Source organism: Xiphias gladius, chromosome 4 (assembly GCF_016859285.1).
Source record: "Xiphias gladius isolate SHS-SW01 ecotype Sanya breed wild chromosome 4, ASM1685928v1, whole genome shotgun sequence".
In the NCBI taxonomy this organism is placed as follows: domain Eukaryota; kingdom Metazoa; phylum Chordata; class Actinopteri; order Istiophoriformes; family Xiphiidae; genus Xiphias; species Xiphias gladius.
This window is the reverse complement of record NC_053403.1, coordinates 20,398,918-20,424,391: the sequence shown is the minus strand read 5'-3', so window position 1 is coordinate 20,424,391 and position 25,474 is coordinate 20,398,918. Positions and strand designations below refer to the sequence as shown.

Here is a 25,474-nt window from a genome sequence, read left to right as displayed (position 1 = left end):
TTAAAAGCTACTTTTAAGGTTATTTAAAGAAGAGAGTGAATTGTTTAAAGTGGTTGGGTTTAATGGTTACAAATTGTTTTGTACAAGTATCAGCCCTTTTACGTGAAGAATGCCTGCCAGCTGTAGGATTGTAGCTCTGTCTCTGACCTTTGACCTGAGGCAGGTTAGGGTATAAAAAGGAGGACTTTGAAATATCATTGTACAAGACTCCAATCTGTAGCACTTGATTCATTTAAAGGTATCAGAGGTAAAGTTGAGAACATAAAGTGTGTGAAATTTTAAAGTTAAAACAGTGTATGGGAGAAAGATTTCAGTGTTAAATAGGTAGTCATGTGTAACTGATAAAACATAAGAGACTGAGGAAAAGAAACTCCTCATCTAAACATGTCCCAGTTCTCACTCTTCAACTTAGATTCCCTTTTAGGCCCTCTGCTCTGGCACTTTTCGCCGTCTCTTCTTATTCCGTCTTTTGGTAGTGGTATCGAAGCAGGTGACCATCATAACGTTGACCTTGCAGCGTTTAACTCTTTTCTCCAGCCGAGCTGTCACCACCTCAAGGGCCTCCAGGTGCTCCAGGGAGTCCACCTCGAATGTCTTCCACAAGTCGACTGAAGAAGGACAGTGAGGTAATACTAAACCAGTTCTATGGTAAAGCATACTTACCAATGTATTACTGTATTAAATTATTGTATATAGACAACATTATAGTAAGGTGAAAGGGGAATTTTAGTTTTTTCCTGCCCATAGCCCATTCTAGCCATAGTGTATCTGCAGGGTGTGACAGGATTATTGATTGATACCAGTTACTTTAACAAATACTGCACTGGATGCTGAGAATTCTTAATTTAAAAAATTCACATCATGTACGCTGTTTTGGCATAAAACCACCTAAATGATTTGGTATTTTTAAGACTCTCATATATGAGACTTGCTTTGCTAATGTTACAGTTTGAACTTATTGACCTGACCACCCCTGACCACTCCTCTGTCATGGGGTCCCATCTTGCATAACAGCACCATGTACTATGTGTAAAAAGTAAAAATGCAATGTGCTGTAGTAAGAAATTACAAACAGTGCCAAGTATAATACTAATGATGGTAATGAGTTTTCCCAATACTGTCTCAGTAATAGTAGGATGCTGCCCCCTTTGGAGATGCTGTATACAAATTCATTATTTGCTCATTCACTTAAGGTACTAATCTACTAATCTATTAGTTGATTGACAAAAAATTAATCAGCAACTATTTTGATAATCTATTACTCATTTCAGTCATTTTTCAAGCAAAACTGCCAACCAGTATCAGGTTCCAGCCTCTCCATTGTGTGTTCTGTTCCTCCTTTGTCATAGTATGATGGTTAATTCAAAATCTTTGGGTTTTGGACTGTTAGTCGGACAAAATATTAATGAACATGTTACTGTGTACCCAAAGAAAAAGTGATGTGCCTTTTTTTGCTTTTTTTATTTGATAGACAAAAAAATAATTGATTGATAAGATAAATCATTAAAATGATTCATTAGTTGAAGCCCTAATTGAAATTGATCTAAAGTCTGGAAAATTTATAAAGAATATGGTAAAAGAACTGTATTACTTTAATTACTGCAATTTTCAAAAGCAGAAAATATTATTTTCTGTGCTTATTTCTTCAAAGAATGAATAATTTCACTGACACTCTTGGTTCCACTTGGCAGGCTCCAGCATGAGGTTGTGTTTGGCCTGCTCCAGCTCTCTCCTCAGGTTGTTGTATTTGGCTTGGACTGCTGAGATCCTCTGCTGACGGTGCTCCAAAAATTTCAGCTTGGCACTGAAGCATGCAGGGCCCTGAAAACACAAACACATAAACACACATTTCACTACTTTTATTAATGTTCATGTAGTACAAAATAGTTATTGGACAAACCAAAGTAAACTGTACAGGACACTTTGTTATGTTATGTATCCATATCCTGATGCCATCAAGCTTTGGCATTTCTGTCATCTGAAAACCCCTCACCTCCAATCTATGGATATTACCCAGACTGACAAAAAACACAGGCAGTCTGAATTTATCCCTAAGTTGTGAGACAGTATTTATGAAAAGGCGGTATATTAAAGCATTTAATTAGTATGGGAAATTTCACCAAGACTAGATTAATCCCACCTCTAGAGCAGCAATTCTTTATTGTTCTCATTAATAATAACACCTGGTGTATTAGCTGCAAAACAGTTTTTTCTTTGTATCTTCTACACAAGGAGTTTTGAAGGTCTCACGCTGTTGCCCCCCCGACATAGATAGATAGATAGATAGATAGATAGATAGAAACAGCATTAATCAGCCACACAGAGGTGAGCTGTTGTACAGAGTTATGGTGAAGGGTAGGAATGATTTCCTGAAACATTCTTTGTGAGAGCAGAGCTGAGTGAGTGTTAGAAAATGAGCTCTGCTGTCTCTGCAGTGCGTTATGGAGGGGATGGGATGGATTGTCCATGATGGAGAGCAGTTTGTTCAGTGACCTCCTGTTCCTCACTAACTCAAATGTCTCTAGGTTCTAACCAATGATGCTCCCGGCCTTGTGAATTAGTTTATTGACTCTACACAGCATCATTAGTGGTCCTCTAGTCCAGTCTGCTGTTCAAGTGGAAACCAAAGTACTTGTAATGCTCCACAACTCCTACCTCTTCACCATCATGATAATGGATTTAGTCACAATTCTCACCCTCCTAAAGTCGACCACAATCTCCTTGGTCTTGTCAACATTTAGGAGCAGATGAGTCCTGCTGCTCCATGCCACAAATTTAGCCACCAATTCCCTGTACTCCAACTCCTGCCCATCTCTAATACACCTCATCACCTCAGAATCATCAGACAACTTCTGCAAGTGGCATCATTCAGAGTTATACTGGAAATCTAAGGTATACAGAGTGAATAGAAATAGAGACCGGACAGTCCCCTGTGGCACACTTGTCTTACTAAAAAAACCACATCAGCCGGGGAGCACCCCAGCCGAACAAACTAGTGCCTATCCGACAGATAGTCAGAGATCCAGAAGACAGTAGACCCACTGACACCCATCCTGAGCAGCTTTCACAAAATAGAAGTGGTTGGATGGTATTGAAAGCACGGGAAAAATTTAAAAACATGATTCTCACAATGCCAACACTGCCGTCCAGGTAAGAGTGAGCACACTGAAGCATCATCCACCCCCACATCAGCACTATTAGCCTTTTTTTTTTTTTACATTTTGGCAAATTGTTGCAATTGAAAATATGCTACAATTTCTAAGCAGATTTATGGACATTTTTTCACAAAAAGCTGCAGCGTCTGGATCTGCAAGCCACCTACTTCCCCCATGAGCTTGTTAAACACCCACTGCTTCAAATATTATTATTATGGTCTAGACCTGCTCTATATGAAAAGTGCCCTGAGATAACTTCTGTTATGATTTGGCACTATATAAATAAAATTGAGATGGATTGAACTTGAATTAAATTGAATCTAAAATTATGTGGATTGTGTCTTTGTGTTCAGATTTGAATGAATTATCACTCTGAAAGGGAAAATTAAGCAGACCAAATCAGTGAGCCAAACTACAATAACCAATTTCCCACTGTTTTTATATCAGCGGTTCACACCTGTCCATCTCATCTCACGAAGTATCTTTCCCTAACAGCTCTTCCTCCTCGGCTCCTCTTCAACTATTGCCCTTCCTGACCACAGTTTGAAAAGTGTTGTTCTACACCAACAAAAAAACACACATACAACTTTAAAGGTTGGATCAACAACAGTAACCCCCCTTTGTACTCGTTCTCACGCCATGTGAGGGCAGGGATGACACCTCTGGGGAGTGAGACATGACAGGTCTGTATGCTACTAAATTGAAATACTTTCTGATCATACTAATGTTATTACACAGGAGGGACTGTTTCAAAGTTCAATACATTCACATTTTTAATGGGAAACAGAAGAGAAGTGTTTTTTTTAGAATGAATGAAAGACAAGTAATAATGTTAAGATACTTTAATTTCAATATTTACTTAATATGTGCTATTTTCTTCAAATTCTTCGATTACCTTTTACCTACAATGTGTTGCATGTGTTTTATTTACAGTGTTCTTTGTTCTTTGCTGCAGCATTGACCCAGTTTCCCAAATGTGGTCATTAAAATTGCATCAAAGTTGTCGTGCCTGAGACTCATGGAGGCAGGGAGTAGTCTTGTGAGGTCAGACCTCTGGTCATGGGGACATTATGTCATCATATGCACCCAATCTTGTTTCCAAGCACATTCCAACTCTTGATGTAAGGTGGAATCTTTTATTTAACCTTTACTTACTCAGGGTCAATTCACTGAGCTTGCTGTTTTTGTCAGAAACGTGCTGCCTTACAGTAGCTTTAAGGCAGCTGCCCAGTACAATCAGTCTTTATTTGTCGGCACTACAATAGTTGTGCCTTTCTCAAGGACACTGTGACAGAGCATATTATGGAAGGGGTGCGTATCAATCATTCACTTCCCCACCCAGATTTTTCCTCCAAGTAAGCAAACAGGCATACTTGTGATTTCTAACTTTTAGGCAGCTGCTGTCTCCCATGTTACTGAGGTGAAGCTACTACTGGAGCTATGCTTTTATCATTTTAAAGCAAAGCAATGTGGTACTTTGTCTGCATACAGGCTGTCAAGACACACAGAACTTGCAACGTTGCTGGCTTCAAATAGCTGTTTATGGTTATGATTTTTGCCGAAGCATTTTGCATACCATAGCATAGCATGTTATCATATCTGCTAATTGTATCTGAATCCTTTTTAATACCTTAGGGCTAGCCTAATTTACGTTCACAACCTGTACCTACAACCTGAAAATGAGATGAGCAACAGAAAATATGAAATGTTAATTGAATGTATCTGACACACTGAAATAAAAGGTGAAGCCTCCTAAATTTTGAACCTTATCGTTCACAAGCTACTTTATGTGCTTCAAATACTGGAAGTGTCTAACATTTAAGTTGTTGGGCTAGTTAAGTTAGCCTGTAAGTTTCCTCTGATGTAGATCCCTATGCAGTTAGTTACAACAGCTATTCCATGTGGCTAATTTCTTTTTTTTTTTTTTTTGTACTCAAAGATGAGCGCTGGATGGTGTATGTAAAACTGAAAATACTTAGAAATCTTTGTAAGGCTGCTTGCCCCAATATACAGTATTTGTTTTTCCAGAGATGCATTTCCCAAGTCTCTACAGCAGAGGTCAAGTGTAATCCAAGCATGCCTCATAGACAAATTTACCACAATTATGAGACTAAGGCAAACTTTGAAAAAGAAAAAAGAAAAAATTTTCATTATAGCCATTAATCAGATAAAGCTTATATCATCCGTTGGCTATGACACTTATCATCTTAACCAGTGAAGCGACAGCCAGTGGCAGCTGAAAAAGAGAAACTTACCTTAATGTTTTCTGCATTGTTCTTTGCTAATAAAAAGGAGCAAGCATGTATGATAACAGATTTTTTGCATCAGAACTTACAAAATCTGATTATTTGGCTAGCCAGGAAGCAGGTCCAAAATCAAACTGACTGTTGGAACCTAGCCATAGTCCTGAGAGGGCAAACTGCCAAACGACTCTTGTGGCAAAATGACTTGGGTTGCTATTCAAACCTGATGATGATATGATGAAAGGGGCTTTAGAGACCCTAGAAGAGGTTGGGCGGCCATTTGGCCTACCAGTGTTCCCACAGGTTGCTGGTGGTGGTTGATAAAGGTCATATATTATATAATGCCCTTTAACCTCCAAAAAAATTCAAAATAAACCCAGCACCTGTTTGCCAGCACCTGCTCTTTTCTGCATCCTCTGCACATTGTCGATCTCATAGACCTTTATCTCGTAGGGCCCTGGGATCCCCCGATCGGCCCGGAGAGACCGCAGACCACTAGCCGAGCATCTCAGAGACAGGGCTGTATCATGGGAAAGATGACGTTGGTGAGTACCTACGGTGGGGTGAGGCAGAAAGTGTAGTGAGACGCCGTATCGCAAACTATTTTCTTTCTTTTCTCACCTCTCTGAAACTTTCTGCTGCATTTAAACATTGAAACTTTCGAGACATCCTTAATTTTAAAAAGATACATAATAAATCTGTATTTAAGGTTTGTATTGTATTTTAGATGAATTTCAATGTTGATTTTAAGTGAAATGTTTGGCATTATCAGCTGTCAATACTGGCACAGAAAGAGGCCACCGACTGCTGCCACAGAATTTAAAAACTTGGACCAGAATTTACACTTGCAGTAGATGTACAATGCATGGCATTAACTTAAATTCAGCAAAATACACTTAAGATATTAAGTTTATTTTGTGGTGGTGATCATGGATCTACAAGGTGGCTAATGCTGGAACTACAGTATTCTTGAGCAGCTAACATTCAACTAACATTCTACACTAAAAGCATCATACTTCACAGTGAGAATAAATGTGTACGATAAATAAAGGCTTGTGTCCCAGAGTGCTTTTGAATGCCAAGGCTATGTGCACTCTTTCTGGATTGGCTGGATTTGCCAAATCAGCAAAACACAGTGTATGCTTTATATCACTGGGATCCTTAAACATTAAGATAATGTTTTAATTCTAATGTACGTATACAGCTTTCATCAGAATGTAGATGTGTTAATTACATAAGGGGACACTTAACAAAAAATGAAGTACAGACAGAATTTAATCACCCAATTAAGGAGAATATATGTGGTGATTTTTAATTCATATCCTCATCTAGCAAAAGCTTTGTCTATTAGCAGTATCATCGTTGTGTTAACAATGTTTTCAACAAAATTCTATTAAAAGTTTCTCTGTGCATAATTCCATTAGCATGTGTTGTTAGTATGCACACACCCATCTTTTTAATTCACTGTATCAGCCGGACACTCTTTATTTTTCTGCATTTATGCTTCAATTAGTAAGTGCCGTCATTGGATTCATATATTAATGATGTGACCTACTACACAAATAGGCTTTTAATGCCAGTGAGGGAAACTACATCTGACTGCATTCTACAGATGTGTGTCATCTCCAATTAATTTCATGTTAAAATGTTATGTGGTCAGATAACAAACAAAAACTATGATGATTGGACTATCACAAAAATAGTTTTGTTCATGGTTTGGAAGTTGTATATACTAGATCATTTCTAGAGAAGAAATTATATTGCAGCGTTATGCAATATTTGTAAAATGGAAAGATTAGACAGTATCTTCAGAAGTTATGCTCTTTTGTTTGAAGAAACAAAAGAGAATTTTACTATTGCATTAGCGGAATTGTCATGTAGGAGAATCTTACAATTAAAAATGCAGCTTTCCAGTATCCGTCATGAATGTGCCAACATACATTTAATACATTATTGCACATTCAAAATAACAAAAAAACTCTGTCTTCGACTCCATTACTATTCAATGATAATAAAAAAATATCAAAATTAAAAGAAAACTTTTTGTTCGGATTATTACTGATCCCAGTTTTAAATCTCCACCAGTTGATATTCATACTATATTAGAATGAATGAAAACCATTGGTTGCTACAAAGGTAGGAAAATGCGTTCATCAATCTAAAATGCCCAAATAAAGTAATCTTTAAAATGCTCAAAGAACATCCTAATATTTGAATTGTTTGAGATTAGACTAGCAAAGCTTCCCCCATCAACACACAATGAGCATTTAGAACCTGGATTAGGTTCTGATCTTTCTAGAAGAGAAAGTCAATGAGTTAAGTTCATAAAAGGCCAGTTATCCAACTGTTTTACCTGTGCTGCCCTTCCTCCGAGATGATCTGCAGCTGCGAGCCACACTAAGGAGAGAGCCACTCCTGTCACTAACAGAATCTCTGTTTGAGTTGCTGCTGCCTGTGGCTTCACTGTCCCTCACCATGCTGTCATATCCACTGCTGATCACACTGTTTCTGTTAGAGAAATACAGGGATGTCTTCCCCATAGCGGGTGGCAAATCGCCACTCAACACACTGGTGGTGTCACTCGCCTGCCCACTCAGATGATCAGGCATGCGGGGAGCAGTCACCCGACTGTATGGCGAGGGAAAAGAGGTAACTTGGTCCACTTCTCCTGAGGTCGGGTTGGAGGGCCTTTCCTTAAGGAGGTCTGAGATCCGGCCGTTGACAAACCCCTGGATGGCAGATTTTGTGGATGAACATGTGGTGCTCAGGCTTGGAGTCCGACTGATCGAGTGAAAAGACCGTGGAGGGGAAGAGGAGAGAAAGGAGGATGTCCCCTCAAAGCCAATAGTTTTACTGTCTGGGGAAAAACTGGCGCTATGGTTGATGGAGTGCCGCAGGCCTTCGTGGAAGAGATTGAGGTTCTTGATGCTGGGGGCAGTTAGTTGACAGACTTTGGGGGTAGCCATCTTAAGTTTCCCAAAAGCAGAGATTTTGTAATGGGTATGCTTGGAAGATTGAGTTACAGGGTTTTCAAAGGAGAAGAAGTGATGACTCTGGTGAGACTGAGGATTCTTCCTGGGGCTCTTGCTAGCCCTTGGTAAGGTACAATGTCCCTCATTGTTTCCTTTATAACCTCCCTTACAAACTCCTTCAATATTTCCCTTAGAGCTCCCCTTAGAGCTCATAAAGGTGTTGCTACTGCCTCTATCCAGAATTGGAAAGTCGTTTGGGGTTCTCCCAAGGGAATTTGTCCTGCTAACCAGCTGCTCCAATTTGGCACTGAAAAGCCTGCCAGTGTCTTCAATGGGTGACTTCAGCCTCCCACTCATATTATCATGTTTGATTCTTAGACTTGAAGTCTCACACAAAGATCCAACAACCTCTCTGGGAGCGCTACTAGCTTCCTGTTTGTACTCTGCTCTGTATTTCCAAGGAGAGGAGACATGGAGGCTGTGGTTTGCTGGGGAGTGCTTTCTGCCCTGCCTCCTCTCCAGAGTTACCCCTGGGCTACATAGGGTGGATGATGTCACCCCCCTTGGGTCTCTGTGGTCATCTGCCATGTGACTGCCATTGGAGGTGTCTGGGTGGTTGGCATTTTGCCAGCCTCTAGGCAAACTACCTGTCTTAAAGGAAGCAGGGGCAGTTTCTTGGTAACCTGGTGAAACAGCAATTCTCATGGGGGCATTCCCAGCACATTTGGAGATGATTTTTCCCCCCTCTGAGTTCCTCTGAGTGTTAGTGGAATAAACAAGTTCCCTGTCTCTAGGGTGTCTCTTCCCTGGTCTCTTCCCACACATTTTATCCTCTGCAGTTTCATGGCAGAAAGCTGAGTCTTCCAAGACCATGGGGTCAAAAGAAATTTGGCTAAAAGGTGAGTCACATACCTTGTAAGACTTTTTGACATGTGTCTCAGAGGCAAAAGCTTCACTCTTCTTCTCAAGAATCTTTTTGTCTTCTGGACATTTGAAATTATTTCTTTTGAGTTCAGACCCTGGCTTGACTCCTGTGAAAATGTAATGAGGACTTTTTTTTTCTTTATCCCCAACCAAATCACAATCCACATGCATATTAATCAGCATGGGATTAATAAATGAAGGTAAGAATTTTTTTTCCCTTCTGAATTGATACTGGGACTTTTCAATGCTAGCATCTGTGGCTACAGGCTGAACAATTGAGGTTTTGGTTGTATTAGAGGAACCTGTGGCTGCAGATTCTTCACTGTCATTGCTGATTATCCTGATTGGTTGAGAGCTGGAAGAGCCTTGAGCATGTGCCTGTGACTGGGCGGTGTCTCTGATACAAATAATGTTTCCACCTGTCCTCCCTCTGTTCAAAGCTCCACTGATGGTCACTTCCTCTACCATAGAGAAGACAAGTTCATCTTGACCTTTTAAGTCCAGTGGCTGTTGAACAGTCACTGTGATGGTGGCCTTCATTTCTTTAACATCCTCTGTGGGGTGATTAGGTAAGGCACCCCCATTTATAACACTGGTAGCCAGGGAGTGTGTAGAGGAGCAGGAGGAGGAAGGAGATATAGGGGAACTCTTGCCAACTGGTGAGGTCCTTTTGTCTGGTTTGAACCAGTCAGCAGCTTCAAGACTCTCCTGTTTTCCTGTAGGCTGAGGTGCAAGGAAACTGGGGACGGTAATGTCCTGGGCATCCACATCAAACTCCTGAGAAGGGAGCTTATCACCTGACTTAAGCGTTCTAGTGTTGGGAATCTCCGAGTTACAGGTCAGGTTCAGACAGAGAGTTTGATTCAGGAGTTCCTCACTGGAACTGGTTGCACTGCACTCCTCACAGTCATACAGACCAGAATCCTCTCTCTGAAAACTGTCTCCAGGGAAGGCACCATCTGTTAGCTTTTTTCCAACAGAGGTCTGACTGCAGCCTAACCCCTGATTCAACAACGCCTGTGGTGCTTCTGATGATTCAGTGTCTCTCTGTTTCCCTGCTTCTTTCTGGGTTTGTGATTTGGTTGTGACATTGTTAATAGAAGAGCCTTTTGACTTGACCACATCCATTGTCATCTCACTTCCATCAATACAGCCCAAACGCTCTTGAAGTTCAGCAAATGTTTCACATTTAAGACAATCCCTCTCTGGTGGCTCTGGTTTGAGCATTTCAGTATGCCCTTGGACAGTTTTTTCATTCTTCTTCTCTCCCTGCAGCTGAGGAATTTTCAGAAGCTCTTGGAGGAGAGCGGTAAACTCCGGGTCATCCAAGTCTGCCTTGTTAGGATGCAAAGAAGGTATGATGGGCACAAATTTAGGTTGTGCCAGCTTTGGGGCTGCTTTAGACTGGACAAAGCCATTTGAGTCTATTTGGATGACTGTGTCACAGGACTGGTCACTACTGGAATGCTCATCTAGTTCACCACGAAGACGGAAAGGATGGATGTCAATATCTACCTCATCAGTGGAGTGGAACGCCCGCAGGGGCAAAGACTGAGGCCCTCTCTTTTCTTTAGTTAAACTCCTTCCACCAGGAGAGCATGAGGTGGATTGCTGTTGAATAAAGACAAATCATTGTGTTAGTTCTAGAACTGGAATATCCAAAACATAAATTGACAAAAAAAACCATTGGGGTGCAATGGAAACAGTCACATAATAGTACAGTATGTACAGTTTTAAACCAATTGAAATAATAAAACTCTCACTTCCTTAACAAAAAAGGGCACCAACACTGTGACACCATTAAAAGGTGGTATATTGGTAAAAAGACATTACAGGACATGTACAGTACCTTCATCCTTTTCTGTGTCCTGCGAATGCGAGAAGCCAGCTGGATGGTGGATAGGGTGTCTTGAAGGTGTGCCAGTGAATCAGCAACTTCAGCAATCACTGCAGTGTGGCAATTTGTATGACCCAAGGACTCTTGAAGGAGCATAGTCAACTTACTACCCCTGTGTAGAGACAGTGCAAAGGAGGCATCAGTCATTTCAATCTCCAAGCAGCCAAATCTGTCAATTTTGATGTAGTTGCTATTGTAGTGCCTTAGTTTTAGCCAGTGTAAAATGGGTTTACAGGCAAAATTTGACTATTTTTGGAAACCAAGTTACAAGACCAACAGTAAGAATCAACTTTAGATCACTGTCAAAATATTAATGGAGTTGACACCAATGTCTGCCAAAATGTTTATACCAATGATATTTTGGAGTAACATCCTTACTTGTTGAGAGTGGTTTTATGTCCACTTAGTAGAGACGAGACAACAGGGCCCAGTTCAGAATGAGGAGGTTTATTTTTGCTTGTACCCCTCATACCAATACACACATCTATCATCGTCAACTTAGTGGGGCCACGTGAACCTAAGGATGGAGATCAGAGAGCAGAGGAGAGTGTAAATACATAATAAGTAATAATATGTAATAAGTTTAGCATCTTTTCAAATATGCAAATAAAGAGCACATGAATTACAGTATAAGATATATATTAAACTGCATTACATCTGTCAGTTAGGGATTAGCTATGGAGAGTAATTCAAGCAGAAACATAAAATTCAGCAGGAACAAGCCACCCTGGTGACTGAATATTTGAATACAACCTTTGCCAGTGGTGCTGCTTTCTGTACGAGGGGGCTGGATGTGGAGAGTGAAGAACATTATGGAACTGTGGGACAGGTATGTAATGAAGTCACTGTGCCGACGAGCTGCAATGGCTGCGTCCAGGAGGGAAGCAGCACGCTCAGCAGTGGGGGCCTTCACCCGGTTGTGGTTACGTAGCTGGAAAGAAGGTGGAAGATAATCATAAAATCTAATGTGGAGAGAATTTTCTCATAAACTTTTTAAATGAAAAACATCCGCCATTTTATTTTAATTTTTTAATTTTTTTTTTCCATTCTGCCAGATGTATCCCACTATTGACTAACACTATGCATGTTTTGATGAAGATCTGGATGCCACATTATTAAAATAACAAATTTGGAGAATGTAGAGAATTGTTTAGCCTTGGCAGAGGCATGCACTTTGTAAAGGTCTTCTTTTGTTTAATGTTATATACTGTTATTTATCCCAATAAAAAAATTGGGAATAACAGCTCCATTCATACAGTAGATTTTATGTTAAATGAAGAGATACAGAGAAAGACACAACTGCACTAATGAGATACTGCCTCGCAATTGGAAATGGCAGTGCGAGAGAGGAGCGAGCTGCTGAATTGTAATTTAATCACATGTAATCTTAAATGCAATCTAATCGGTTTTACTCCACCAGCATTATCTTCTCACATACGATGTAAACCATTTTACAAATAGACTCCTAATAAAATTGACATTACTCATACCATATCTAGAGGCAAAGCCTAAAATCTAACTTGGAGGGATCCCAAACAAGAAATCTGTGTATCATTCAGTAGGTGCTAGTGATATCTGTGATATCACTGGCACCTACTGAAAATGAATGGGCAATTTTCTTTGAGGCAAGTTTTTCTAGGAATATAGGCAGATTTTCTGGTTCACAGCTGTTAAAAAAACTGTAAAATAACACTTGTTTTTTTGCTAATTATCAAATTGAGTCTTTGATGCATTGCCAGTGAAGCATAGCCAAGAAATTTTCACTTGTCAGGAACAAAAGGTATAACCTTGGCTCTCTGGTTGCAGATTTGAGACAGGATTGTTTGTTTACAAAGACTGATTAGACTGTACATAATCATGGCAATAATAATAACTCAAATTCTTTGGTTTTAGAGGTTTTTATGTTCTTCAAAGGAGTACGTCACCAATTTGGGTCATTGAACTCTTGTGTGCTTGCACTTAAAACAACAGATAGACTAAGAGAGATACAGTTGAGACAGCTGTTTATTTAACAAGTCCCCTTTTTTCAAAAAAAAAAATCCTACCTGTATCCCATGGATGGGATCGTCTTGGAGTCTAATACGGGCTCTCGGGCTGTCCTGCATACCGCCTAATGACGGGACAACCTCCCCCAGTAGATCTCTCAGTGTGTCCTCTTCTCCACAGCAGAGCTCAATAGCAGACACTGATACAGTCAGATCAGTCCAGGTCTTCTCCCTCCGCCGCTCAATGGCACTGTACAGCCAGGAGATGGCACAGGGAATCAGCCCGAGCTTCTGGATGCTGTCATCACTCCCCACCATGGTGGACCCAGAGCCTGAGGCAGATAACAGTGCAAACAGATGAACTAATTACTAACCTAGCTAACAGTATCTTCAAATTTGTGGGGTTTGACTCCCTGTAGCTGAACCTCCAACTTGGCCATGTGTTCTAGCTAACATAATTGGCCTGGTCACAGGTGGAAAGCCAGTTAGTGTTCTTGTCCTTGTCACGGTCTGCATAGTTGGGATTGAGCCTGCGGGAATAGTGTATACCTCCCATGCATTATATCCCCCTGATAAAACTTATCATTGGAAAGAAAGAAGAAAGCAGCTGATGACACCATGTTTCACAGAGCAGCACATGTCTGTCTGTCACCCTCTGTCACCCTATGTGCACATATAAATGCACCCACAAACACACACACACACACGTACACACACACACACACACACACACACACACACACACACACACACACACAATACTTAAAGAAGAGCAATCAACAATACTTAAAAAGATCAATCATATGACGGAGAAGATATAACATTCCCACAAATACTTTCAGATTTTCTTATGGACTGGTGCCATGCTATATTTCGTGTCTTACTTTTGCCCCACATTAGTTTTGAGTTATGGACCTGTTTCATCCTTTCTTGTATAATCCAAACTCTAATTGAATGAGGATAAGAGAATTGGTTTACTCAAAATAAAGGCTGAGCTGCCTGCCGTTACTCAGAGAGAATAGTATTCTGTGGATGAGATTGATATCCCCTGGCTGTGGGCCACATGTAGTCTGTACTGGCCAACTAATTCAATCAGATTTACGGAGAGTGGCGTCATGTGAAAAAGCAGCTCCAAGGAGACCCTGTCCCTACCCTGTATGTGTGTGTGTGTGTGTGTGTGTGTGTGTGTGTGTGTGTGTGTTGCAAATCTATTAAACCTCTCCACCAACGCTAAGTGCAGGGTTCCATCTCTCTAATAGCAACATATTACCGTCCATTTTGTTTATAGTCCTACTCTGAGTTTAGTGCTTCAGAAAAATAAAATAAAATATATGTGTCTTTTTGTGCAGTGTTCTGAAATGTCTATCAGGCCATGGTAAGCTTTTAAAAAAGCATATGTGTTGTATAATTGATGAATAGGGTTTTATTTACATATAACAGGTGAAAGATGAATGACTAGGAAGGAAAGAGTTGAAATGGCAACACTTTTTGGTCACCTTTGTAGAAAAAAGAAGACCAAAAAAAGGACAAATGGAGCAAGAGAGAAAACAAAAGAACACAAAGGCTTGAGATATGTATCAAGATTTATAAGAGGATAGATAAAATGGAGACAGGAAGTTTAATTGATAATGAAAGAATGAATTATAGCAGGAGTGGGACAGAGTCAGGAGGAGGGAGGATGGGTTGGCCCCTAAGCACAGATAAAAGTTTCCCACTCTCATCTTAAGATTTTAACCTGTGGCCTGTCACAGCAACCAATTACTCACCCACACCAGCACATCCCAAACTCAGAACACATCCATCGATGCCACTGAGCACACAGCGGATGACATCAGCTAAGACCTCTGCACACACCTCAGCCTGGTCAGATAGAACAACGGACAGCAAGCATCTTATGATTCATCTCCTCATTAAAAAAGTACATCCGATGAAATGAAAGAGCTGAAGCAGAGGAGGGATGCATACTGATTGTGTAGATCCCCTTCGGCTGAGATACTGTAAGTAGAGCCTGAAGAATGTTGAGTATATTTGATGGACTGTGTATTTGTGGTGGCTATCCAAGCGCTACAAATTTTTTAGGTCATCAGGCAGAGAAAGCAAACTGGCAGTAATCAGGATAAAGAACCAAACCTGGCTTGACTCTTGAGGATAGGCAGCATCAAAGATGAATGTCTTCACAAGATTTTTGCCATCCCTGCCTTGTATCATTGTAGAGGGTGGTTGGCTTTTGCTGACTGGTCCCCTTATGGTCACTCTTTTCTTGGATGGGTCAATCTGGAGAATAGGTGGTTTGCCTTGGCCCCCTGACAGTGTTGGGCTTACCCTCAGCAAGACTTTGACCTGTATACCAAAGAATGAAAAGAGAACCATGTTGAGATTTACATGCAGTATATTGTAAACTACCGAATACCCGGACATTGTTTTAATTTTACTAGGTAAATTTACTGGTTTAGTGCTCTGCTTTAAACTCATACACATTTATTATTTGCTACTTTTTAGCTGCACTAGTGGCATGGCTCTGGGGATGGTACTGTTGGTCTGTCTGTCAGTAGTTCCTCCACTCTGGTCCAGTCTGAAATATCTCAACTATTACTGGGATTGCAATGAACTTTGTGGTACCCAGAGAATGAACTATAATAACTTTGATGGACCTTCTGCTTTTGATCTTGCACCATCACCAGGTCAAAATTAGCATTTGTTCACTACTTTGATTTATGACCAAATGTCCGCAAAACAAATGAAATTACGATCAGCCTTTGTGTTTAGTGCTAATAATTAAATATAAGTATGCTAACATACAAATCTGACATGGTGAACATGGTCATACCCACTAAAACATCAGTATGTTAGCATTATCATTCTGAGTAGCACACTGATGTTAGCATTTAGCTCACAGCACCATTGTTGCTAAAATACAGCCTCACAGACCTACTAGCATGTCTGTAGTCTTTTTATGAATAAGAAAATGAGATGTATATTGTTGTTTAGTGCTTATTTGGGATAAAACATGTTTTTCTTTCAACTGCCGTAGATAGCCAGTTGATCCTCTTAGTGCAGAAACAATACATGCACTTACAACTGCATGGCAACGCATACCTCCTGCTATATTTCTGCATGTCGTGACATTAATTCCTTAATGCAATTCTCTACAGGAAGCCTTAGAGTTTAAAGGCTTTAAAGTCTTAAATTAAGCTAGATCCTGACTCTGACAGCCATTTAACAAGGCTCATAGGTCTTAGTCTGCAGGAAGACAAGGAAAAATGTACCTCACAAAAGACAATAAGCTATATTACAGTATGTAAACCAATTATAAAGTTATTCATAATCAGGATGCAGGTCTGCAAGATTGCAAGTATCCCGTTGCACCATCACACTGAGTCGAATGTGGTTTTCTTGAAATTGTGCAGGACTGCATTACACCTCCATGACATCATCCATCCCTTTTAAAAACTGACAGCCATAGTCCTTCTGCCACAAGATAAGTTTCCAGTGTCTGTAAAGATTTTTTTTCCTCTCCCCTACTCATAATTTTTATACCTTATGCAAGAAGTGGCTCCCTAGCCCTATTGAACATGTGTCAAACTCTATTTATGAGGTTAAATTATTCAAGAGGCCCATTTAAAGGTAAAGAAAATCCTCCTCCACTCTCACACACATATATATTCTTGCGCACAGAAGCACACAGAGCTGAGTGCTCGGGGAGACATGGCTGGAAGTAGGGGTCTATCCGAGCCCTTATCTGTTACTTTAGAATAAACCCAAGAGTCCATCTATGAGACAAGGGGAGGGCAGGCAGCCATATTGATCTTCCCAGTTTCTCCCAGAGGAGGGGTTGAGAGGGGAAGAACAAGATAGAGACATTAGCATCACAGTGCAGTGTATCATGAGGGAAGAGTGATATAGAATCTCCTCCAAATTGACTCTGATCTCTTACTCCACAACATGGGTGGTGAAAACACTTCCAAGGCAGTGGTTGTGGGTGAGGATGTAGTATATTCTCTCTAAGGCACACTACTAATCTAGACCAATTCTACATATTTACATATGGAAATATAAGATACAAAGTGGCCCAGGTAACACAAAATCTTACTCAAGTGACTGCAGTTATCTTCTGATACTAAATCTACACTTGTCTCAGCGAAAACTTCATCTAAGACGACTGTTGGGTGAACTATATTTAATTCAGTATATATTTCCTATTTGAATTAATATTAATGTCTGTGCATCTTCAATTATGGCGAATGTGGTGTATTTTTTTTGCTTGCGGCTGTCCTGCGCTCATGCATGTGATGTGCTGCACAGACCGGAACAGAGTCAAGAGTTTGAATTTGTTGAACCCTATCTGCACTGACCTTTGTGAGCAGAGCTAGTGGCTGAAGGCTATCTGCTGCGATTAAAGCAAAGGATAAATGAGTAAGGTGTGTTTCTGACCAAACTATATAATAACAGATCATCTTTATATTAGCTTTCAATTTAAGGTGTCAGGTTTGTTACAAAAAAGCTGTTTAAGTCGGGAATCATGAAAGATCATGATTGGTTAGGCCACATTTAGACCAACATCCGCCCCTTTGCAAAGAAATGCAGCCCTTACCTTCATTTAAAACGTGCCAGTCTGTTGATGCAGTGGGGTGCCATCACATGGTCATCCAGCAAAAAAGTTGAACAAGGCTTAATTTTTGCTGCAACGGGACGTCATCCAGCAATGCACACATTGACCAATTACGTATATGCGAGCAGACATTCTTGGGGGATTGCTTTGTAACATGACCACCGTATTTTTACTCTTTAGTTTGTGGTCATTATGACCGAAGATAAAATAGTTGTCACCTTGATAACTTTCCAGTTAGTTAGAGCTGTAAAATCCTATCTACGAGTATTACAAACCATTGTGCAAAGTTTCGGCTTCTGGTAAGCCTTTAAACTGTTACTCCAACTGGACTTCCGGTTGGACTACATTGTATCACTGGTACCTTAAACAACACATCTCCACCAATGCAGACCCCTGTGTTGTATTTTAGCTAGAAACTAATGTTAAAGAAGTAGTTGGGCATTTTGGGAAAAATGCTTATTCACTTTCTTGTTGAGAGTTAGATGAGAGGATTTGTTCCACTGTCATTTATGTCTGCTAAATATGAAGATAGAGACAGTAGATGATTAGCTTAACATAAAGATTGGAAGCAGGGGGAACTAGCTAACTTTGATCTTTCTAAAGTTCAAATAAAAATCTGATTACTGGCACCTCTAAATTTTACTAATAAAGACATTATATTTCATTTGTTTAATCCATACACAATGGAAATGTACAAGAGACAAGTTATGGCTAAAAGGGAGTTATTTGCTGTTTCTCCTTGTTTCTAGTCTTTATGCTAAGCTAAGATAATTGGCTGCTGGCCGTAGCTTCATACTTACCATACAGACACAAGAGTGGTTATCGATCTCATCTAACTCTCAGCAAGAAAGGAAACAAGTGTCTTTCCCAAAATAATGAAGTAACTTTTTAAAATAGCTGTGCCAAAGAACCATTTTTTCCTGCTTTAAAATATAGTCCTAATTGTAAAGACAGCTTTAGGCTGTTGATGGTGGTAAATCAATCTATGTCAACCCAACTTTAAGTATTGCAAACATTGACTGTAATACTGATCTTTAATCTGTGTATCTGCTACACTAAAGCCAAGACTGCTTAAATTTAGTTCTACAGTGTTTCATTCAAGTTTAATGAAAATCAAGTAGTTGTGAAGAATTGCTATTATAACCAAGTTGCACCCAAACAAATGTGGTTAACTAAAAAACAGAAAAATCTGCATCTACTGTAACTCTACAGGAATTTGAAGCCCCAAGATCTACCTTGCCAACATTGGGTAAGTCTTTGGTTCTGGTGGCAGCCTGGAGCAGGCAGGAAGGGACGGGCGGTGGGTTTTTCTTGATGATCTCCCTGAAGTAGGTGGAAAGATGCGCAGGAGCTGAATCGGAAGCCTGGCATTTTTTCCTTGACGTCAAGTTGAGCTTCTCGGCTGCCCTGCAGGGAAGAGGGGAGGTGGTATGACATACAACTGAAATGTATGATGTAGGCTAAATAAAGCCAATTTTTACACACATTTTCTCTTTTATTTTACATATAGATATATTTACCTGGCCAAAAAGGACATAGCAGCAGTGTTGGCAATGGTCACCACTCTGAAGATGTGAGGGATCTTTGAGCTTGTCTGTACAGTCCCAGCATCACCACACCCCAGTGTTGTATCATCTGCAGCCTGCAAGGGGAGAAAACTCATTATAAAAATCCAAATTTGTAATTGCAATTCAGCACCCACTCCAAAAAGGGCTGTTATCATGGGAATTTCTCTGGGGAGAAACATAGGGTTCATCTGTCTAAGTAGGGCATCTAGGCTGAGAGCACATTAGGTTAAACACAAACTATTAAGCCATATCACAGTTCTATCTAGCTGTATGTGGAGGGTGAAGAGTGGTTTCTGATGGCAGTAGTGACTGCTGTCTGAATTTAAAACATGACTCAGGGTTGAAGAGGTGCAGTAACCATACTGTCACGGCTTCTGACACACACAGACACACACCCTCAGTCAAGCAGCTTTAGGTAGTTGTAGCTCCACCGTGCTGCTGCTCAATATGAAGTCACGGAACCTCACCTCAGAGACAACAACTTTTTATTACAATGCTCTTCTACACTGCTCTTAAACTCCACATCTCATGAATGTCTCAGCCTTTTTAGGGCATGATAACAATGTCAGCTCAGTTTTTTTTTTTTGTATTAATAACGTCCAACAATGCCAATTAGTGCCATAGCAGGGGAACTACAGTAGTAGTTCTGAAGGAGACTGGAAGGAGAATTGTAAAGAAAGGGCTAAGCTAATACACTATAGCCAAAGGTAATTTGGATACTGTATTAATACTTCCCCATCCCTCTTCTCTTCTTGCTGACTCATATCTTCTTTGATAACATTTTTTATGTTCACTTTGTCTTTCTCCGTGTTCTGATATCTCTACGTATTTACTCTTATATGGTCTTTTATTATCTCTTGTTTTCTTCTCTCCTCTCCCACCCTCCACTCATCATCTTTTTTACCCTTTCTCCTACCTGCCATCTTAAACAATTCTCTTCTTCTGCTATTTTTCCTATACCCTCCTTTCCGTCTGCTCTCTCGTTGCTCCTCTCCCTTTTCAGCTGCATAAACCTGTATTGATCTGCTCTCATACTGGAAAATCCTGGCATATAATGGCTACATACATGATATAATGCTAGAACACTGAGGTTAAAGCTACACAACCAAGGCAAAAAGTAAGCATCCTCATGTGCATTACACATTTGGACAAGAAAGAGGTTACATTTATCCTTTAAATTCAGTATTTTTCTGTGCAAAACAGCTTATTATGGCTCATTGTCACATTTCATTGTTAGGCTATCTCTAGCAGCCGAAATAATTATGACGGGACCAAAGGAGTAAGTTATTTGATGTCTGAGTCAACCGTAGATGTGAGTCACGCATGCCTGAGCGTAAATGGTTTACTTCCAGTTTCGACCATATTTCGCAAGTCAGCAAATGATTTCATATTGTAGATTATAGAGCAAAGTATAGTAGGTTTCAGGTGAATAAGCAGATGCTGGAATTTAGCCAGTAAAGCTATCTTGCCAAATTTAAAGAAGATTTGTTTAACTGTACTGGATTATATAAAAGCATGGACCACCTTCTCACGGTCTGGAGATTTTGGATTTTTCATTTAATTTTTCAAGACAATGACGACTTTAAATGTAATATCGGACAAAGTCTCCTCCAATGTCACCGTTACAGTCTGACACGTAAAATATAATATCATTCTCAAGATTATCTTGTAATGCAAATTAATTTGTTCATCTTCTTCTCTTATCGGAGAATCTTTGATCTCTGTCTTCAGATGCAAATTGGCTGTGGTAAAATGGCGCAAATTGGCTGTGGTAAAATGTCATAAAATGGCGCATGCGCCACTCACATCTTGACTCAGCCATGTGGTGACAACACACAGAATTTTCACACAGGAGACAGCTGTTCGTTTCCCATGTGAAAATCAATGTTATATCTTTGATCCGTGAACGCGCCACATCCTTAACCGTATGTTTATTATTGTAACCATGTTGACAAAGGTCCTCTAACGTCAAGGAAGTACTCACTTTAACCTGAACCACGGTCTTTTCCTAAACCTAACCAAGTATTTTTGTGCATAAATCTAACCAAACGTGACCGTTTCACAACCGTAACTGCATGTTTTTATTATTCTTACCCTGACGATGAAGTTCGAATACGCCTGGTGCTGGTATGCTCCTACAGTTTATATCCAAGGGAAGGGACAAGCGATCTTTATGGTCGTTTAGAGGACTTTGGAGGACATTTTTTGTTCTTTTTATGTTACAAGAATAAAGCATTTAAGATGTGGACTAACCTTGACTGATGTGTTTGGCTAACGTAAAACACTATCATGGATAACTATCTTTGCTGTGGTGGCTGGAGTATAAACTTAATCAGATACAATATAGGACAGAGCTGCTAACATTAGCCTAGCCAGAACCAGCTTCCATGCGGTGGATGTGCTAACGTGAACAGGGCTGTTTTTAATGTAACATATAACTTCACAAATCTCCTTGGCCTTGAAAGTAATGTTGGGTTAGGTTACTACTGTAGGTAACTTGCTAGTTACCCAGACATGCTGATATTTGGAACTTACGTTAGAGCACATAAAAACACTGTAGCTCTCGTATTTTTGAAAGGCAAAAAAAAACAAAAAAACACTACTATTCAAACTATCTACATATGGAGTATCACTCTTACTACAGCCCCATGCAAAACACTTCATTACATGGAAAAATCATTGAGCTTGACAAAGCTGCAATACCTAGTTACAGTTGCTAAACTATGATTGAAATACTGTAATTCTTTTCAGGGGAGTGGTTCAGAAAATGGTTTATTGTGAGGTCTATGAAGATTTTCTGTAAACCAGGTCACAGGATAACTACAAATAGTACATCAAAGGTAGGATATTTAGATTTTCTTTTTTTTCCCATAAGGATCAGGAGTAAAAAAAAAAAACAATAAAACTCAACCAACATTATATAAAACAGTTCTCACTTTATCAGCTTTTTCATTGGGTACTGGAAGGAGCAGGCTCAACCTGCAGTGGCTTCCATCACAGTAATATATATTTCACAGCCACCCTTTTAAATATGACCATCCCCCTAGTGATTATAAGTGCATTTTGACTTGTTGGCTTTTATGACAGGCGCAAATCATGACCCAATTCCATTCCATTACCAAAAGTGCTTTTGATCCCAGCCATGGGATCTGAATAGGCTCTGATTAGGCACTGTGAATCACTGCCTTGCTGACACATGCACCCGTAAAGACGTACTTTACTCATATAGCTCATTAAAAGGTGGATGCTCACTAGGGGATTTGTTATGTGTGATTTAGTGGTAAGAGAAAGCTTTTAGGGGTACCTGATGGTGAGGGTAGATGGTGACTCCATCAGCGTTGGATAGGGTTTTGGAAGCGACCAGCTGCTGCTGTTCCTCTACCCAGCGGTTCATGTCAGAGTTGTAGAGTTTGGGCCCCCTCTGTCTGAGGGTTTGATGGGTCCTCTGAGGCTTTCTGGGGCTCTGTTGGCTGTGAGGACTATGGATTCGACAGGGTGGTTGTTGCATAGTTATGGATGCTTCTGTTGAAGCCCTATCCCCATGCTTTGGCTCACTTTGTCTCAGCAGTGAGCCAGTGCTGAGGCTGTGTTCAAAGGGAGGCTTAGCTAATGACTGACCCCTGGTCAGAGCCAGGTGGATGGCTTCTTGTTTGAGCTGGTTCAGGTTTGTATCACAGACTGCACACTGGCCCTGCTCCCTCTCTCTGTCCTTGGATTCAATGGTGGACCGACTATGGACACGAAGGTTGTCATTAAGAAATGCTGACAGGTCACTTGAGTCCTACAGAATTAGAAAAAACGCCGTAGACATAAGTTTACATTTAAAAACTGGAATCTGACTTAGATGTTGAAAATACTTGTTTTTATATTCCTGCACAATTTATACTTTACACTTCATAAAAACCTAATAAGATCATTTATCCAGTATAAGCTTCTAGTGAAGACATAATAACAAAGCTAATTTGCTTTGTTTGATATCTGGCTTAAGAATTGCATGAATCATCATTGAGCATATGAAAATTGAGTCGTGGGAAGCCACTGCAGGCAATCTTAGAACTTAGTGAAGTAGTAGAGTCAGTAGTATTGATTAATACTATCTTTTTCATCTTTATTAGTGCAGTAAACAAAAAAGGAACCCATTGCACCTTTGAAGCAAAAGAAACTTCAGTAATGATGAATCTGTTGTTAAAACTAAATCAATGTCAAACATTAAACCATCATCCTGGACACTTTTGTGTGGCATCCTTTTTGGTCTGCCCTTGACACCTATTAACACTCACTCTTTACCCCTTCCCTTCCACCCCATCCATCCTGCCAGCACATTACCAATGACCCATATTCCCCAAGAGGAGTATTATAGGTACTCTCAGAATTATGTAACAATGAACACAAAGTCAATCAAACTGTAAAGTACTGTAACATCAGGGATACATTTACTTCTTCCATAAAATAATATTATGGAGTAGTTAAGCTACAAGTATGTCCTGATATTCTCCTTATTCTACATCAAATAGGCAAAACAGACAAATTCTACTGCTTTCAACTTTCAGTTTTAGGTTTGGGTACCTTGCATTTCATGAGGAGGAATAACAACAGATACAGAAAGAAATGTGCTGTAGTATTAAGATGGACGACTGGACTTTCCATCTTGGCCAGACTACAGGCTCCTCTAAATATGACATTACAAAGCCATGATGCTTTTGAGAAATCATGCTTGGATCAATAAACCTGCAAAGAGCTAAATGGCTTATCAGATTTCTCCTGACCATGTCTGTGGCCACAAGGTACCTTCTCTCTGCAACTCGGACTGTGGTCTCTCTCTAAAAACATGATACTAACTGTGCCCCATCCAACTCACGAGGACAAAAATAAATAGTCTTCCCTCTATGGAGAGGACTGTGGAGATGACACAGGGATGTTAAGATGAAATATTCATGCCTGTTTGAAACCACTCACGCAGGAATGGCACTGGATTACTTATCGATTGGAGTGCATTTGATGGATGTTGTTGATAAATGTACCAATGGATGCAGAAATATATGGGCATGCATAACTCTCACAGGCAGCACTGTAAAGAATGATGTTACCACATGAACATTTATATGCTTTTTTACTGTCTTAAACCTATATTGTCAGAAAATCTATAGTTTCAGTCTTGCGAAGTCTACATGTGTGGTTATATAAGGGCTGCAACTAATGACTAATTTCATTATTGATAAGTTTTTTCTTGATTAATTAATGAATTTTTCACTCCCTAAAATGTCAGAAAATAATAAAAACAATTACAAAACATTACAATTTTTCAAAGCCTAAATTGGCATATTCATGTTCAGGATTTTCAGCTTACTATAATAGCAGACTAGGAGACCAGCAAATATTCACATTTTTGCTCTAAAAAATGTCTTAAATACTTATCTGATAAAAACTGCCGTGGAGTTACTTTCTGATGATCAACCAATTGATATTTTATATATACAATATTTTATAATCTTGCAGCATGTCTAGTATGCCTATATCTGTTCACATTTGTTGGGAAAACAGCTTATGCAGGCTTATGAATCTGTTTATTTTTAAATACTTAAATAAAAATCATTAAATAAAATAATTATTACAATCAAAAATATAGTTCAAGAATATGCAGTGGTATCCTTATGTATATTTATTATTTTGTCAACTATTACCCTTTACCACCACCTGCTGAGAAGTCCTGAGATTTGTTTACTTCAATTATTTTTGTCAATGCTAACTCTTGAGCCCAAACACCATTCTGACAATAAAAAAACATTTCCTCATAACACTTGGTGTCATCCTAAAAGAGAGCAGACTGATCTTAAGTGCATTTATGGTCCAATACATCCCTGACCAGCTCCATCAGAGCATCATGGTTACTGACCTTGCAGGAGTAGTGATGGTGAACAGCCAGGCTCAGAGCTTGTTTCTTCAGAGCAACAAGGGTCGCTGCGCACTTCTCACAACACGCAACTTTCCTATCAGCCCTCCCAAAGCCAGGATTCGCCGACATAGAGCCTCTACATGTAGTCCCACTACCAGAAGACATAGCACTCCTGATGCGGTCCCCGACGGATCCAGGGAGGGTCCTGTAGGAGGGGACAACGTCTGC

General features: G+C 39.9%; 1 protein-coding gene across 1 annotated transcript; it reads right to left on the bottom strand.

Annotated features, from left to right (window-relative positions):
• Nucleotides 1-553: 553 nt before the first annotated feature.
• On the bottom strand, nt 554-25,411 carry LOC120789231 (kinesin-like protein KIF26B). The gene is made up of 15 exons (XM_040125813.1): nt 25,247-25,411; nt 22,658-23,134; nt 19,306-19,427; nt 19,021-19,192; nt 15,307-15,516; nt 14,943-15,036; nt 13,237-13,508; nt 11,945-12,122; nt 11,570-11,708; nt 11,144-11,303; nt 10,312-10,905; nt 7,752-10,278; nt 5,796-5,951; nt 1,671-1,821; nt 554-608 (listed from the first exon to the last, which is right to left on the bottom strand). Exons 1-15 carry the CDS (start codon nt 25,409-25,411, stop codon nt 554-556), a joined length of 5,472 nt encoding a protein of 1,823 aa, XP_039981747.1.
• Between the last annotated feature and the right edge of the window lie 63 nt (nt 25,412-25,474).

Bases quoted from the DNA above. Each gene is read 5' to 3' on its own strand.
- LOC120789231 (XM_040125813.1), bottom strand. From the start codon at position 25,411: ATGTCTTCTGGTAGTGGGACTACATGTAGAGGCTCTATGTCGGCGAAT. The intron at 19,428-22,657 runs GTACCCCTAAAA...CTCCCCTTGCAG, and splicing joins CCATCTACCCTCACCATCAG to GCTGCAGATGATACAACACT. The intron at 5,952-7,751 runs GTAAAACAGTTG...ACCCCACCGTAG, and splicing joins TCGGAGGAAGGGCAGCACAG to GTACTCACCAACGTCATCTT.